General features: G+C 39.7%; 1 protein-coding gene across 2 annotated transcripts in view; it reads left to right on the top strand.

Moving 5' to 3' along the window:
- The window catches only part of ECPAS (Ecm29 proteasome adaptor and scaffold), a 56,903-nt gene that overhangs the window by 28,689 nt on the left and 11,204 nt on the right, over positions 1-17,010 (top strand). For both annotated transcript variants that reach the window (XM_030968224.1, XM_030968225.1), the window contains exons 20-35: positions 383-517; positions 2,500-2,665; positions 3,086-3,258; positions 3,729-3,830; positions 5,587-5,710; positions 6,623-6,768; positions 7,725-7,779; positions 8,483-8,597; positions 9,508-9,573; positions 9,816-9,933; positions 11,673-11,840; positions 12,706-12,785; positions 13,540-13,645; positions 14,291-14,338; positions 15,300-15,421; positions 16,487-16,637. In XM_030968224.1, coding sequence (XP_030824084.1) covers positions 383-517; positions 2,500-2,665; positions 3,086-3,258; positions 3,729-3,830; positions 5,587-5,710; positions 6,623-6,768; positions 7,725-7,779; positions 8,483-8,597; positions 9,508-9,573; positions 9,816-9,933; positions 11,673-11,840; positions 12,706-12,785; positions 13,540-13,645; positions 14,291-14,338; positions 15,300-15,421; positions 16,487-16,637 — 1,875 coding nt within the window. The remainder of the gene's footprint in view (positions 1-382; positions 518-2,499; positions 2,666-3,085; positions 3,259-3,728; positions 3,831-5,586; positions 5,711-6,622; positions 6,769-7,724; positions 7,780-8,482; positions 8,598-9,507; positions 9,574-9,815; positions 9,934-11,672; positions 11,841-12,705; positions 12,786-13,539; positions 13,646-14,290; positions 14,339-15,299; positions 15,422-16,486; positions 16,638-17,010) is intronic.

Raw genomic sequence — 17,010 nt, 5'->3', positions numbered from 1 at the left:
CAGCTCAGGGAAAGTGTAGTGGTTTACGGTATGGGTTTTTTTAGCACAGTATGAATGCAAAACCTGGAAGCTCTTAGCTGAAGACAAAATTCAGCCAAGAATTCGATGTGCGTGGTTTTGACACAGAGCTGGTGGGTGACCCTCTTATGGCTAGTGGTCTTCTTTCACCAAAGTGCTCAGTGTGTAATGAATGCTTGGTTGAATTGAGAGCTATATTTCTTGTTAAGTGATAATGTTGTTGGTTTAAAGTGTGCTTTCTGAATTAAGAACTGTTTATGTATCTCCATGACAATTGTCTTTGTATATTGAAGGTTTTTATGAACAGACTGGGTAAGAAGCTGCTTCCATATTTTAAGGCTTGTTTTTTTTTAAACTCCCACAGAACTTGATGAACACTAACAAAGAGGAAATGCGTGAGCTTGCAGCCCTGTTTTATTCTGTAGTGCTGTCTACCATGTCTGGAGATGAGCTTAGGGCATCCTTGGAGCAGCTGATCAAGATGACAAAAGACAGCCATGTAACTACCTTCCTTTGTCTGCTTCTTGTTTTTTTCTCATGTCATGTAACTGATAGGATATTTGAATCTCACCATGTGTCCAGGATGTATTAACCTTAATCTGGGTGTAAAAATAACTAACTGGCTTCCAGTTGGATGGTGAGAATGGATTTTTGTTGTAGGTGAGTGCAACAGATCTTTAAATAAATTAATCCCTGAAGCTGTTAAGGTCAGTAGGAGGATTTCATGGAGGCACATTCCAAGCAAAGCACCGTCATGTATTTAACCAGTTTTAGCCAGCTAAATAGCTGCATCCCATTGAGTGGTAATGGATCACACTACCTACCTCAAACTGTTTACCTGTTCCTTATTCCTGAGCATTCACAGAGTCAAGAAAATTTTTAACTTGTTAAATGTTCAGCTCTTCCCTCCTGAGCCATAGTCACCTACTGGGTCCTCACCACCTCAGGATCTTGCGCTGTGTTAGGGCTGTGCCTTCTTCTCTCTTGCCCCACGTGGACTGCTCAGCAGGCCTCCACAGCTGTGTCTTTACATGCTGGGTTTACCTGTCTTCCCTTCTCCAGCAGCTCCTTTTGCCTCCCTTTATCCTTATTTCTCCATTTTGGCACTGCAAGCATAGAAAAGGAGTCCTGAAAACAAATTGGTCTGGTTTCTGTGCTGGTGTGTCTTGAATCCTGCGTGGGAGGGAAAGTAGTAGTATTTCCAGGTTCTGTTTCCCCAAAATGGTTTTTTATCAGTCTCTCTAATGGACTTAAAGGGCCACCATTTTACATTGCAGGTAACAGGCTGATGAGAAGTGCTGATTGCTTTATGTTGTAGTTAACAAACATGATTTATTTTGAATCTGTGAAAGCTCTGCGTGTGAGCCAAAGCCATGTCATTGCTCACTTTTGTGTAGGGCACAGCTCCTGCAGTCATGAAGTCAGTGTAGATGGGTCCCAATGCCCCACTGCTTTCAGCCTCACTCATCCATGTGAACCATGAAAGAAAAAAAAAAGCAGGGTGTTCCTATGCCTTTGTGAGTCTGAGTCAGGTAGAGCTCTGACTTGCTGCTGCTGTACAAAACCGCTTGAATTTGTACATGTAGGAGTGGTGGTGATCCTAGTGTCTCAGTAAGGACTGCAGTGGGAATGGATAACTAAAGTGGAGATGGAGGAAGGATCCATCTTCTGCTGGCTTGCTGCAGTGAGACCACATCAAGGAACAGTTCCTGGTGGCCAGGCTAGGTTGAGGATCCCATTGTGGCACCACAATTGCACCGGTGCAACATTTGTAGTGTCAAGAAACAAGAGGAATGAGCTAATCCAAGCTTAAGCTCCTGCACCCCTCTCTTTGTTTTTTTTTTCCAGTTAGGTAGCATTTGAGTCTCACAGCCTTGTTTCTCCACAAAATCCTTTTGCTAGAATTCACTTACAGGAATAAACATGGTCATTAAATAGTTCCAGCACCAAATCAGCATTGGAGAAACTGGTATTCTTGACATTTACTTGTATTGATTAGATTTCACAATTTGTGGCCTGGCAAGCTGTAGAGGCACTGCCTTCAGCATAGGCCAGGTCCGAACTCATTCTTAGCCATGTAGAACAGATGTAGAGCAATTACCCTGGACTGCTTTTTACCAAAAAGTACATTTTGTCCCCTTAGTCTGAATATAGTCTGGTTTTTAAGCAGAGACAATGTAGTTTGGGGGGTTTTTTTAAGTCTAGCTACCAAAGGGTGGCTTTAGGAATGTGAGTGCTGGTGATAAATTTCTTATCTGTCCTCCTAGATTTCTTTTAAGTTTTGTTAATGAATCTTGAAGAACTCCATCCATCAGAGAGCACTAACAATATCAAACTCTCTGTTGTTTTATTATGTGTTAGAGCTCTGCATTCTTCAGGGCACCTTCTGGCTTGTCCATATGTGTTTTTAAATGAGTGCTTTGTGCAAAGTGTTACTTACTTTGAAAATGAGATTTTTTGCACTGTTGGTATTGTCTGTAGAGCCCGGAGGTCCAACATGGATCCTTGTTGGCTTTGGGATTTACAGTAGGAAGGTACTTGGCCAAAGGGAAAATCAGAACAATGGAGCTACATGACATAGAACAGCCAAACACTTCAGTCATGCCGGAACAAGAACAACTTATAAAGTCGACAACAGAGACAATAGGTAACTTCCTGCCTAAGACTTTGCTGCATTGTAATAGTTGGTTTTTTTCAGTCCACCCCAGGCTTTCTCTGGGATATTTTTCTGAGATGCTCAGCCCATAGACAGAGTAATGTTGAGTTCAATTTTTGTGATAGAATTTACAGCTTGTAAGAATATAATCTGATTAGATGTATGGACATTTCAGCAAAACCTAGGTGGACTTTGTAACTTGCAAACCAACAGAGTACAATCAGGAGTGATATTATTGCCTAGATTCCTCTCAATGTTTCCTTTCTCTCCCATTTTTTTCTAACATAATGCTTCCCACCAACTGTAGAGGAGATTAATGCTTTGCTTCTTGCATGGGTAAAATATAAGTGCCTGTCCACTGCTAAATAATAATACAAAATCTGAGTCATCCTGGTTTGCTTTTCCCTGTAGGTTCTTTTTTGGACAGTACCTCTCCCTTCCTTGTGGTGGGTGCTTGTATGGCTCTTGGAGAGATTGGCAGGAATGGCCCCTTGCCAATCCCCAATGAAGGAACAGGATTTACAAAGCTGCAACTTGTTGAAAACTTACTGGCCCGAATCCCTTCCAGCAAGGAAACAAATAAGGCAAGATTTTTGTAGTGTTCGTGTGATTCCTGTTCATTTCTTGATTGCTCACTAGGTATATGTATTACATGCTAAACTCAGCCTTGGTTTTTAAAGGAATTAGGCTTTTTGTTGGCTTTAGTGAGTTGGCTAGGGTCTAGGTCTTTCTAATATTGTTTAATACTGATCACTTGTACTTTCTATAGTCATAACTAGGGGCTTAAGAGATAAAAATATGAATAGTCTTCATTTTAATTCAAGAAAAATGGGAATATCTTCTTTTACCTGCACATAATTCTCAAAGGTAACAGGACATTTGTTCTGATCTACTTTGGAAAAGAGGTGCACTGATTAATCTAATAAGCTGCTTGCATGTACATCTGATACCTTCAGTGAAACTTCAGCAAGGGTGAGAAATAGTGGGTTTAAAGTGCATCTTATGGACTTACAGGAAGGTTATATGATGGTGTTATTTTTTGTTTATATTTAAGATGAAGGAACGAGCAATACAAACATTAGGTTATCTCCCAGTGGGAGATGAAGATTTCCCCCACCAGAAACTACTGCTGCAGGGTTTAATGGATTCTGTGGAGGTGAGACACTATCAGTATGTTATCCTTTATACTACAGTGAGTATTTCTCTTCCGGTGCTTTTTATGTACTCTAGAGCCAGATATACAAAGGGAGTTGACTTTTTGTGAAAGTGCCTCTGGGTTTTTTAAAACTTCCTTGAAATGGAGAGCAGAGATAGACTTGGGGCTGGTACAAGGCTTTATGCCATAGTTTAAAAACTTGCTAGTCCAGGTCTCTGCCTCAGTCTGAGCAAATACTTGTTCCCCTCCAAGAGGCTTATAGATTTTGGTTTTGTACACTGTATGTTTAAAATCTCCAGAGCTTATATTATTGAAGCCTTAGGCTTGTACTTTGGCCTTCTAAAGTACCCTGAAAGTAGGTAATATGAATACCTCTGAGCCACATTAGCTGATACAACTCATTTGAATTAGAAGTTTATAGAAACATATCTATCACTTGTCCATCGAAGTTCATTATTGAAGTACACTGCATTCTTTTACAGTACTTCAGAGCTTCTATACATATTGCAATATGCTAGATAACAAAATTAAATAAAAACTTTTTTAGTACCCTTCTTCCTTGCTGATACTGACATAGGATTCTGTATTGTAGAAGTGGCTGTTGAGTAGCAGACAGGCCTGCTTTGCTGAGTGCTCCAATTCTGATCTGATCAAACATGCAAGAACCATAGAATTATAGAATAATTTGAGTTGGAAGGGACCTTAAAGGTGATCTAGTTCCAACCCCTCTATTGTTGACAGGGCAGGGACACTTCACACTAGATCAAGTTGCTCAAAGCCCAATCCAACCTGACGTTGAGCACTGCCAGGGTTGGGGCATCTATGAGTGACCTCTTCCAGTGCCTCAGCACCTTCACAGTAAATAATTTCTTCCTAATAGTTCATCTAAGCCTACTCTCAGTTTGAAACCTTTAACCACTTGTCCTATCACTATACTTAGACAACAAAAAATACTGAGAATACCTTGTACCCTAACAACAAAAGATGTTTCTGGGTACCATGTTTTTCTCCTGTAACTGCATGGGGACATTACAACTTCCTTTATAAAAGGTGTACTTGAAAAAAAACCTATTTGTCTTAGATTGCAGGAAGCTAAGGACTTGATTCTCCAGGAGCCTGAGCATTTTGTGCTTCTAGAGCATAGGAAAACTATCTAGGAGGTACTCAGCAGTTGTGGAAACCAGTTCTTATAACATAAAATTCATCATAAGTACTGGCAAGAAAGTGGCATATCTTGTTCCTGAAGGCTCAGAGGATAGTGTAAGGAGTACAGTGAAGCAAAACAAGTACCCTCTGAATTATTTTAATGTGAATAAAAGGTTTCTGCATCTTTTAAGATATCAGCTTCTGGATGGAATTACAGGAGACTCTTTCAATACTCCCTATTATAGTTAAGCCATAGTAATTTTCACTAATCACTATCAGCATAATTTTAACTTTATTTTCATTCTATTGAATTCTTTCTTTTCACCACCTTGAGCTTCTGCAGAGACTAGTAAATACTTTGTCAAAGATATGCTTCAAAAAATTTGGAAATTTAGCTTTTATCATTCATGTCAGACAGTTTGGCATTGCCTAATTTTCCATCAACTTCAGTGGGTCTGAGGTGCCACATAGTCTCAGAAGCTCACCAGAAGAGTGATCTTACTGAACATTGGGACTGGGACTGAGAGGCTGTGGTTTTGTGGATTAAGTGCTGGAAGTTTTGGTGTATGCTTCATTAGTACTGTCAGTGATGCTCTGATGTGTTTTTCAGGCCAAACAGATAGAGCTGCAGTTCACTGTTGGTGAAGCTATTACCAGTGCTGCTGTTGGAACCAGCTCAGTGGCTGCACGGGATGCATGGACAGTCACAGAGGAGGAATATATCCCTCCTTCAGGTAGGTCTTCCTAATGCAGGAGCTGGGTTGGGAAATGTCTGGGCTAACACTTAGCTCCAAGCTTCATTTCTGTGGTGTTTGGTTTATAACAGAATACACAAGAGAGGTTTTGTGTTTGTGGTTATGCACAGGTTGTTTTACCTCGTCATGTCCGTCTGCTCAGAGGGCAGAAGACTTCATTCATGGGCTATTTAAATAGCTGCTTATGTACTTCATTGCCACTTGACTCTGTGTATGTTTGGTTTTTTGTTTTTTTGTGTGCCATGTTGAGTTAGTTTTGGGGTTTTAATACACAGATCTTTAAAAATACCATTTTAAACCCTGAACAGGAAAATAGGGTTATAAAATCAAATTGCAAGTGTTTTCCAATCACTTCAAGTGATACAATTAAGTGAAATTTACGTGCAGTAAATGCAGAAATTCTGTTAAAGAACTAAGGTTCTCCACCCATTGAAATACAAGTGTCACAAAAGGCTAGCTTCAAATCAGGCAACTGTAAATATCAGTCTCAGACCTGCAAACACAACGTTTTAATTTTGTGAGAGTAGTCTAAGATGTGCAGTGTACAGAAAGCTGAGCATATGGTAAAAATTAAACCTTGCCATTGCTCCAGAAATTGTGGGTCTTAACAAAAAAAAAAGTTTTGCCCTGAGTCTTAGGCAATGTGAATGGTACCTCTTTTTGGCCACAGGTTCTAAAACATGTTCATGAAGAGTTAGGAGGATTCTGTATGTCTGTTATTTATTCTACTATTATTACTTTCCCAGTATTCCAGTGAGTTCCTAAATAAGCAGAGATTAAGGTGTCACATGAGTACTCTTGAGTTCATTAGGTTTTGCATTATTTCCATTTAAATGGGTGGGGATAGTTCTCAAGAGTTCCTCTCCTCCACCTTTATTTTTTTTCATATAGATTTGAAAGTGAATGACGTGGTGCCCTGGGTCCTAGACCTTGTTTTGAACAAGCACATCATCAGTCCCAACCCACATGTTAGACAGGCAGCTTGCATCTGGCTTCTGTCATTGGTGAAAAAGCTGAGCACCCACAAAGCAATTAAGGTAAGAAATATGCCTTTTCCTAACACTGGCTCCTTGTCCCTATTTTTGCTTCTCATCTTGTTTCTGTGCCTTCCTTCCCCTTCACTTCTGTTGTCTCTTTTCTCCACATGCAGGTACTGAGGGGTTTTTGACACATGGCCTGTCTTTTGTTTCTAGAGGAACAAACGATCTGGCAGATGAACAAGGGTGCTTTTCACCTTTGTAAACATCTGACAAGGGTGCTTTTCACCTTTGTAAACATCTGACCGAGTCAGAGTAATCTCAATGTAAATAGCTGTTGTAAGATGAAGTACCACTACATCCTCCCTTGGGAAGAAGAGTTTGGTGTCTGTATAGTGTTTAGGATTTATGTTTGAATAATATTTGAGAGGTCTAGGAGGGGAAGCAGAAGGAGAGCAGAACTTAAGTGTTTCACGGTATTTGTCTTTGGTACCCAAGAGCAGTTATAATGTGCTTCGTGTGCTGTGTATTTTTGGTACATTTTATGAACTTCATATTTAAAGTGCTTGTCCATAATGAGAAAATGTGAGAAGTCCTATACAAGGACTACATAAAACATTCCCAACCAAAATGTCTTCTATCTGCATAGAGTTGCTATGGACTGCGATGGGATCAAGTAACCATTTTTTACTGTACAGGTATTGATTAAGAGCTTTGGGGCGAGGTGCTTTTGCAAATGTAAATTTTTATATATAAAACATTGCCCCATATTGTACTCATCTAAACAGTGCACCTTGTTGGGGGGTGGCAAAGCTCACCAGTTTGGGTATGGAGAAAGCCCTATCTGGCTGCTATCCAGATTTATGATGCATTGCTGCCTTGTATTAAACAAGGACAATTCCTGTCATAAATGTAGCTCAAGTAGACAACTCCATTGATACAGTAGCCTCTGTTAGAAACTTGCCTGGAGACCAAAGGAAGGATTCAAAATAATGTCCTCTTTTCTCGTCTTACAGTCTCATCTCAAGGATATTCAAAGTGCATTTGTTTCAATTCTGTCAGATAGTGATGGTAAGTACTGCTGTATCTTAAAAGTTGTGTCTTTTCATTGGCATTCAGCAGACTGGAGGGAATCTATCAACAGGCATATAGTCAACTACACTCTGTCAGCATTAAAAGATGACTGTAGAAGCTTCGCATTTCTGATGTTGATAGGAATGATTTCTTTTCTAGGCATCATGTGCAGAGATCAGAAGCACAACTTTTTTGTGCATTTGGCTAAAAAGCACACTGCATTTGCCCCTTCAGACTGTAGTACCAGAAGTGGTGTTACTTCAGCTCTGTTTTGGGCAGCAGGATGTATATTGCAGAGTTCTGCATGAGCAGAAACACTGAGACCTCTTCAAGCTAGCACATTCTGGCTTACAGCTCTACCCATGGCAGCTAGTGGAAAGAGTGGCATCCAACAGCCTATGCAAAGCTCGCTGAAGCCGAAGAGAGTGTTACCACAGTTGATTTCAGGTGCCACTAGCATGTCAGAATACCTATGCATCTTGGAACTCTTTCTGCTGTTTCAAAACTCGCAGTAACAATAGTTATGTGAAGGTGTCACCTAATTTGAAGGAGTTTATGCCTTCAGAACAATTTACAGCTTCAGAATGCAAAGTTTGTGTGCAACACAACTGTGTCTGCTATGTCGTGATTTTGATTGAACCTTACTTTTGAAATTTGTATACTGCTTATCTTGAATTTTGCTTGGTAAAATCTCTTGCAGAGCTTAGTCAAGATGTTGCTTCAAAAGGTCTTGGGCTGATATATGAGCTAGGAAGTGAACAGGATCAGCAAGAGCTAGTCACTACGCTCGTTGATACCCTTATGACTGGGAAAAGGTACAGTGAATTCACAACACAGTGAGAGAGTACTCTGTATCTAGTGGGAATAAAAATGTGCCTCTTTTTTGTGTGGAAAGGGATGTTTTGGAGTTAAGGGCAAGCCAATATTGATTCACAGAGAGTCAAACTGAACATTTCTTAAATTGGCTTAGAGTATTTTGTGACTGAAGTTGTTTTGGTTTTGTTCCACTCAGCAAAGCTTCAAAATAATATGTCAGTCCTGATTAAAGTGGTTCAAATGGGTTGGGGTTTACTTAGATTTGCTACTTGCTGCATTGTGTAATTGCAGAGAGCAACTCTGCACATTGTGATGTGGAAGTGGTGACTTGCTTGTGCTGAAATGCACCTTTTGCTAAGAAGTGCTGTTAATGGTCTCTTGTCCGCTTTAGTATGAAAAATGCTGGTCTTACAAGACTTATGGCTAGAGATCATGTTGGTCAGTATTGAAAATGCTCTTTAATAGACTTCTCCTGTCTAACCTGATGTAGGTTTGGCCACTGAATCATAGAAACCTAGGCTTTGAGTATAGGGATTCATTGGTGGTAGGCAGGAAGAAGTAAGATTGATGGAAATGATATTATTTCATTTTTAAATACAGATTTGCTGTCCATTATATAGCTCGTGTCTGGACAGAACTGAAAGGTCATCATTCAGTGTTTTGGGTTTCTGCCTTTGCATAGCAAAACTCTCACTTGCTGTAGTGTCTCCTTAATATTACACATGATATAAGTTAATGACATTCCTTGCAGTGTGTGTAGCTTTGCCCACCTGTATGCTTTTTGTGGGATTGGAACTGAAAAAAAAGTCAAGTTGCTGAGTTAATAAAGCAAAATTACCTGTTCTGTACTGTGCAGTGTATTCAACTGTAGAGTTTGGTAATGCTGATACTAGACTTCTTTTCTATCAGAGCCAAACATGAGATGACTGGAGAAACTGTGGTATTTCAGGGAGGTCTGAGTAAAACCCCAGATGGGTAAGTTTACTGACAGAGACACAGAGACACAGTCAGTGCTGAAACAGAATTCCCTAAAAAATCTGCTTCCTGACATTTTGTTTCTTCTTGTTGTCTAAGTTACTGTAACTATTTCTGTGTAGTACAGCTGTGCTACTCACCTTTCTCTGCCTGTTTTACAATGTGAATTGAATATAGCTTTACTGTTGTAGCATTTGTCTAAATAAAAATAGTAACACTGATTTCCCTTCTGCTTTTCAAAGTCAAGGTCTTTCCACCTATAAGGAGCTTTGTTCACTGGCTAGTGACCTCAATCAGCCAGACCTGGTGTACAAATTCATGAATCTGGCCAACCATCACGCCATGTGGAATTCTCGGAAGGTAATGCTCTGCTTTCATACAACTTCCATTCCCATTCTGAACTCTGGAAACAACAATCCATTTCTCTATTCTTGGTTATATGATTTATGAATAACTGCATGTGTTGATTTTTGGTACAGTCCAAGGCAAATTTAGCAGGCTGATAAAAAATTTGGAATTGCTTGAAATTCTTAAAAGAAAACTTTGGTATCAGAGTATTCATAAAATCCTACATTCCCTTCTGAATTATCTGACATTGTTTTTTTTTTTTTTTTGAGTGTGCTTAGAAGGACAATCCTTAATGTGTTCAAACAGTGATAATGTTCTGAAAACGGGATGAAATTTTGGATACCAGGGAAAGTGATCTTTGTTATTTAAGGAGGCAGAGTAAAAAGTAATCAGGAAGTTGCTAAAAAGCACTGTTGTCAAAAATACCCCTTTTTAACTCAAGTTTTGATATTTTAAAATAGCTGGGAGCTTTAGCAAAGCCAAAATACTGTTGGATCCACTTCCAGGTGAAAAAAGGAACATCATAAGCTTGAAGATTTAGGTGTGCTATTCAGAGCTTTTGTGTGGGGACTCTTCACTGGCTTCACAGAAGAAGGGAAGAACTTGAGTCCCTGACAACACCACTTGGTGCAAAAAACAAGTCCTAGCTTTAACTCTCATCCAGAGTTTGACAATTCATCACATCTCAAGACTTCCCTCAGAACAGTGACTTCAAAAGCACAGAAGCATAGTTAGGTTCCTGACCCTTGTGGAATTTCTCCAGCCCAGATGAGTCCAAAAAATCCACTCAGAAGGTGTGGGTTGAGCTTTGGCATATGAAGAATTTGCAAAATCTTTTAATTTGAAGGGAACATCTGGAAATCTATGCTCTAAACTCCCCCCAAGAGCTAAACAGAGCATGCTGTTCAGGGCCTTGGAGGCCTTGCTTTTCCTTACACTTTCTGCAGCTTCTTGCTTTTCATGGCAGGAGTCCTAACTGAAAATGTGTCTTTATTGCTGTTTTCTAGATTAACCCAAACAACACATCCTGTCCTTTGAAGTCCCTAGTGCAGGGTTTTGAGTGGCAACTTTTGACACTGCAAGTCAGAAAACAGGCGGTCATTAGAGGCAGTCACTGCACTGCCTTCATTGAGTAATTTCTTCTTGGGCTATCCTGCCAAATCTCATGAGACCTCACAGGCAAGCATCAGTTCCACTGTATTAGAAGTGACAGTGGAACTGACAGTGTTGGAGAGAGAAAAGGTCATAGAAAAATACTGAAGTTTATAGTAAATATGGACAGATGCAAAATTATAATCCCCAGAAATTTCAGGTTTTAGAAATAAGGTGAAGTTATTTTGGTTTTAGTTTTTCAGTTCCTGAGTTACTCTAACTTTTCTAAGTCAGCCGAGTTGTAAGGAAGCAGTGGCCCACCCTCACCATTTTAGCCAAGAAAGAATCTCATTTTGAAGAACGTATTTAAATCTGTATAGTTTTAATTCACCACTACTATTTCTGCAAATGAGATCCATCAGTATCTTGAATTTAAGGTTGGAAGAAAGTTTTGAAGTAGTATGTTGTCTGCTGAGTGTGAGATTACTGTGTTACTGTAGCAGTGAGGATGGGCTAATTCTAGAACCATTCTAGACCTTTTGATCTGGTCTAAATCTGAACTATGTCAGTCAGTTTTGCCCCTGACTGTGTTGTACCCATGAGCAGTAACTGGGTGAGTGAACAATGTTTCAACAGATACTATTTTGTTGTTATTTCAGGGAGCAGCTTTTGGTTTCAATGTGATAGCTGCCAAGGCTGGAGAGCAGCTGGCTCCATTTTTGCCCCAACTTCTTCCCCGGCTCTACCGTTACCAGTTTGACCCCAACCTGGGCATTCGGCAGGCAATGACCAGCATCTGGAATGCCTTGGTCACTGACAAGTCTATGGTGAGTGACCAGCACAGTGTGGCAAGGGGCTTTGCTGCCAGCCAGCAGTGTCTTGGAGATCCTCGTGGGACAGACAGATGCATTTTGTGAAAGGAGGGGTAGTGCAGAAAGGGGTGAGGTACTGCGCTGGAAAGGAGGTGTTTAAATTCATGGATGAGCTTGGAGCTTGCACAAAGGTTTTGCACTCTCTCGTATGTGAAAGGATTTTGCTGACCTTGTTTGTGCAGCCAGCATTAAAATTTATTATTTACTTAAAATGGGGTCTTTCCACTTTGATATTGCTTTGTTACTGCTTAAGATAAGTTTTTCAGGAATCCTTATGGCCTAAGATACCTTCCTAAAGGAAGAGCATCTAAATATAGTTCCTCAGTTTTTAAGTGGGAGGAAGCTCATGGTTGGAGGCTATTCCATCTGTTTGAGGAGCACTCCTCCCAGGTGTATTTCAGGAATAAGTGATTTTCATAAGATACCCTTGCTCTGGTTCTGCAAGGCTTGGAATTGAGTTTGCATTTTTTTCCTCTAGGAAAGCTGATCTTAATGTAAAGTCGTTCACTCTAGTCCCTCGTTAAAGCCCAGCTGCTTCTTGAGTAAATACATGTGTGGTGTTGCATTTTAACAGTTCAGCTGATAAAGGCCACAGGGGACTTTTCTTGTTGAATCTTTCACAATGTTAAGCACTGAAGTAGTGCAGAGAAGGGTGTGTCTAAAGCACAGTTGGAGAAAGTTTGCACAGCACTGGCAAGTATTAGTTCATCTGATGTGTCTGAAAGCAGGTTGTCTTGTCCAAGAGGACTCTTTTTGCAGAGTACTGGAGAAGGATGCATAGCTGTACTTGTTTCATGATTTTTCCTTTTATTAATTATAGGTTGATAAGTACATGAAGGAAATTCTTGAGGATTTGATCAGTAACTTAACCAGCAGTCTTTGGAGGATCAGAGAATCCAGGTATTGCTAGGAAAAGTATCAGATTTGTCTTTGAACTCGGTTCTTTTCTTTTGTTCACCGTAAACTTGTTAACCTGAAGAGGTTGAGGAGGAAAAGAGAACATATCCTTTCATCAGGATACAACCCAGCCTTGTACTCATACTTCCAAGCCTGCCCTAGGAAGTATGATACAATCTTGAAGCTATTTGCCTGAATTTTTTTATTGCATGTTGCTTTACACTAAACAACATCTTCTGAAGAATTGAGTTTTCTGGTTACTAGTTCTTGCCTGTCCTTACATCTGGAATAATGTTTTCTCTTAGAAACCTTGTCAATCTGACAGTTATATACTTGGCAGCAGGATGCCGTACTGCTTTTTGTTTTTAATGGTTTGTAGCTATGCTGTATTGAAAACCTCCATTTTAATTTCAGTTCCATACTTCATATCATTTTGATTTCTTCTTATTGTATGCTTAAAGAAGAGAAGACTAAAACAATTTTGTCACTGGATTGTTTGCAGTAGCAGTTTTCACCATGGCAGCCTTTTTTACTTCCTGTCACGTGTTTCAGATTTTTCCTGAATGACTGAGCATTTTTTTTCTCTGCCAAAGGAGACATACTTGTGACAGAGTAGATTTAGTGTATGGGGAAAGTAAGGAGTGTAAAACAGTTCTTATTTTTCTAAACTATTTATTAATATTTATAAGGATATCTGAATATATACACCTATATCAAGTAAGAACACTGTGAAAGAAATAAAATTCCCTGTTTGCAGTTGTCTAGCACTAAATGACTTACTAAGAGGAAGACCTTTGGATGATGTCATAGACAAGCTTCCAGAGATTTGGGAAGTCCTTTTCAGAGTGCAAGATGACATTAAGGTAATGGAACTGAGAACTGAATAGGAATCTTCAACAAACAGTACAGTGATCAAGCTCTGAGGTGTTTAAAGACAGATTTCTCTGACAAGTGAGTTTGAAGCCAGTGGGAGTTTTGAGTATTAAGCAGACTAGAATTTCATGCTCCTTGAAAGTAAAATTTGCTTGCCACATTGAAAATTCTCTTTATGTTTGAAGTGTTGGGTTTCGTTCTGGCTGGGCTTATTCTAGATGATTTGAGATTTTTCCTTGATATAAAAGAATTCCTGATTAGTTGCTTAACTTTTGAATATAAAAACATTTATTTTGGACTTCTAGTGTGCTGAACTGATACATGGTGATATATGGTGTGCTGAACTTGGATATGTGACGTCAGAGTCTTTGGCTCCTTCCGGGTTTCAGCTCTGCCAATGTATTGATTGTACCAGATAGTCAGATGGACAAAGCCATCTTTTAATAATGTTCTAATACTTTCTTCTAAAGATATTGCTACTTTCTATTAAGTATTGACCAAGAAGATAGCCTTGTCTGTTCTACTGTTAATGCTTATTGATTAATATTAATTATTCTAATAATGAGAATTCTAATTATTCTTCTAATTCTAGAAGAATAAAAATAACAGAAATAATTGGTGACTTCTTTTTTTAGGAGACTGTGCGAAAGGCGGCAGAATTAGCCCTAAAAACTTTAAGCAAGGTAAAACTCTACAATTTTGTCATATGCACATGTAGACAAGGCATGTATGGTTTTGATGTCAGGAGTGACCATAGACTATGTTTATTCAGAGGATTTCTAATATAAGATCCAGTTGTGAAGGACTGCCCTAGAGAGCAATCATAATAAGCATCACCACTCCCCTGTACTTTTATTGATGCTAGTGAAGTCCTGCTGCTTGAGGGTAATGCTATGTTAAGGTCTGTGCAAGCAAAGGAAGGATATAATAAACTGTGGGTTTTTCCTCTGATGTTGTTTTTTCATTACTTGGGGGTGGGATTTAAGTAAACTTACTGTAACTTCAACAGTTTACCAAGACTGACTGATCTAGTTGACCAAGCTTGGTGGTACGTCACTGGTATGAAACAGAGTAACTGTGTATGGACTTCTCTGTGATGCTGTTACTGACAAGGTTTTTTGGGTGTAGTACACACTTGATATTTTGTTTGGTGATCCCCTGAAAAAGTCATATGGGTGGCAGGGTATCTGAAGTGCTGTGTTTGAAATCAGAGTCTTCATAGTGCATGACATTTTAATGCTGCAAGTGAGGATCTGGTTCCAAAATGTTGTGAAAGGTTGTGATTGAGAATCTGTTCTCCTCTGTGATTTACTGCTCTGCTGTTTGGAATGTTTGAGTCCCTGTGGCTGAGATAGGCTGTCCTTCAACTGAGAGGCTGTTTGATTAATCTGTTCATCCAGATTCGGGTCAAGGCCTGCTAGGCTCTGAATTTGCCTTTTCTAGAAGCAGATTGTAGTTGACTTAACTTAGTTGGCTTAATTACCTTGTGGAGAGAAGATGAAGGTATAACAGAGCCTGCGCTTGGCTGTGAGCAGTTTGTTTAGTTGCTGTTGGCTTCTTCTGTCTGAAGGAGATGGTGCTTTAATATAATCTGTGGGAGGAGGTTTGTACATGTTTACAGCACTGATTCTCACCTGTCCCCAGGTCTGTGTGAAAATGTGTGACCCCTCTAAAGGAGCAGCAGGTCAGAAGACAATAGCTGTGTTGCTCCCTTGCCTCCTAGACAAAGGAATAGTAAGCACAGTTGCTGAAGTCCGGTCTCTCAGGTTAGTTTTGCCCTATGAAAGTTCCTGGGGGTCGGGTCTTGACCAAGCTCGTTCACCTGAGTTGCAGAATGTTCTTTGTGTTTGAAGTGACAAAAGAGCTTTCCTGCTCAGTTCTTTTTTCACGGAGTTTAAACAGTAGCCATGAGAACTCTGCCTGTGTTTTGGGAGTATGTGGCCTCTCTGCAAATGCCCAGATTCAGTTCCCAGCAGGAAGTTCTTTTCTCCCTGTACAAATGGCAGGCTGATCCAGAAGCAGTGTGCCATGCTTAGGCTGTCCTTTGGGACTGGCATATTTGTTCTGGTTGCAAATAAAAAGTCCCATGGTTCTTCAAACAACCATGTCTGATTGCACAAGTTCTTATGAATATTGACAGTTCACATCCCGCATGTGGCAGCATTTGATCACACTGTTCAAGTACATTTTATGTCTTGTAACAGTTCAATGTTCCTTGATGGGTAGGACTTTATATGCTTGTCAATATATAACCTTGTCTATTCCTTCCTTTGACCGAGGGTCAGAAAAACTGGAAAATTCAGAGTTGAAGAGTAGATAGCTGGTCTTCACAAAAATAATTATTAGGAAAGCCAGAAGACTTCTAACAAAAGGATATTTCCTGAACTTTTTTCATTCATTTTGAATGTATAAAACCCCTTTGTCAAAATGCAGCATGAGAGATGTGATCAGTCTGAAGTTGAGTAGTAAGGTTTGAATAGATTATTGTAACTTGTATTTTCTCGGGCAGAGACAATGAATGTCTCAGGGTGACTTTGCCCAGTGCTTATTTAAAACATGGGGGTGTGTTATATCTTCCTTATCTCTGTGCAGTAGTGCCTCTTTGCCCTTTCCCTTTGTGATTCCAGGGCCAAAGTAAACAATTCTGACCAAAATATACATAGCATCCCTTGGAAGCTCAGGGCTAGGGAATACTTTTGTTTGAGCAAAAATTACACATTTTTGTTTGAAGGAAGATTTATATTAGTATATCTGGGTTACAGTGGATGAGAGAGGCTTTTCAGATAATTTTGTGTGTATCTGTGTTGACCTACTCTTTAATCCTTTTCCAGCATTAACACGCTTGTGAAGATCAGTAAAAGTGCTGGGTCTATGCTGAAACCTCATGCACCAAAACTTATCCCAGCCCTGTTGGAATCCTTGAGTGTGCTGGAGCCTCAAGTCCTCAATTATTTGAGTTTTTCTGCAACAGATCAAGAGAAAGTAAGTGCAGCTATAACAGGGGAAGTATCAACAGAGCAAAGATGACAAAGATTTAATCTTCATTCATTGAACAGAAAAAAGAGCAGATTTGGTAGAGAGGTGTTCAAAAAGTAAAGAGAAACAGCTAATAAGTTACTAAAAAGTTTGGTCATGGAATATGGCTGGACAAATGTGGAGTTTTTTTTGAAGGATTGGGATTATTTTTATTCCTTAGACCACTGTATGTTTTCAAAAGTAAAGAGCAATTTTAGTAATCTGTTTTTAAATGTCACCACTGTTTTTCCCAAGAGATTACCTTCAGGACTTCATATAACTTCAATTGGAAGGTGTGCTGTAGCACTGTGGGCTGGAGGTGGATGTTGTCAGCACCCTG

Source organism: Camarhynchus parvulus, chromosome Z (genome assembly GCF_901933205.1).
Source record: "Camarhynchus parvulus chromosome Z, STF_HiC, whole genome shotgun sequence".
NCBI lineage: Eukaryota > Metazoa > Chordata > Aves > Passeriformes > Thraupidae > Camarhynchus > Camarhynchus parvulus.
This window is presented reverse-complemented; position numbering and strand designations above follow the sequence as displayed.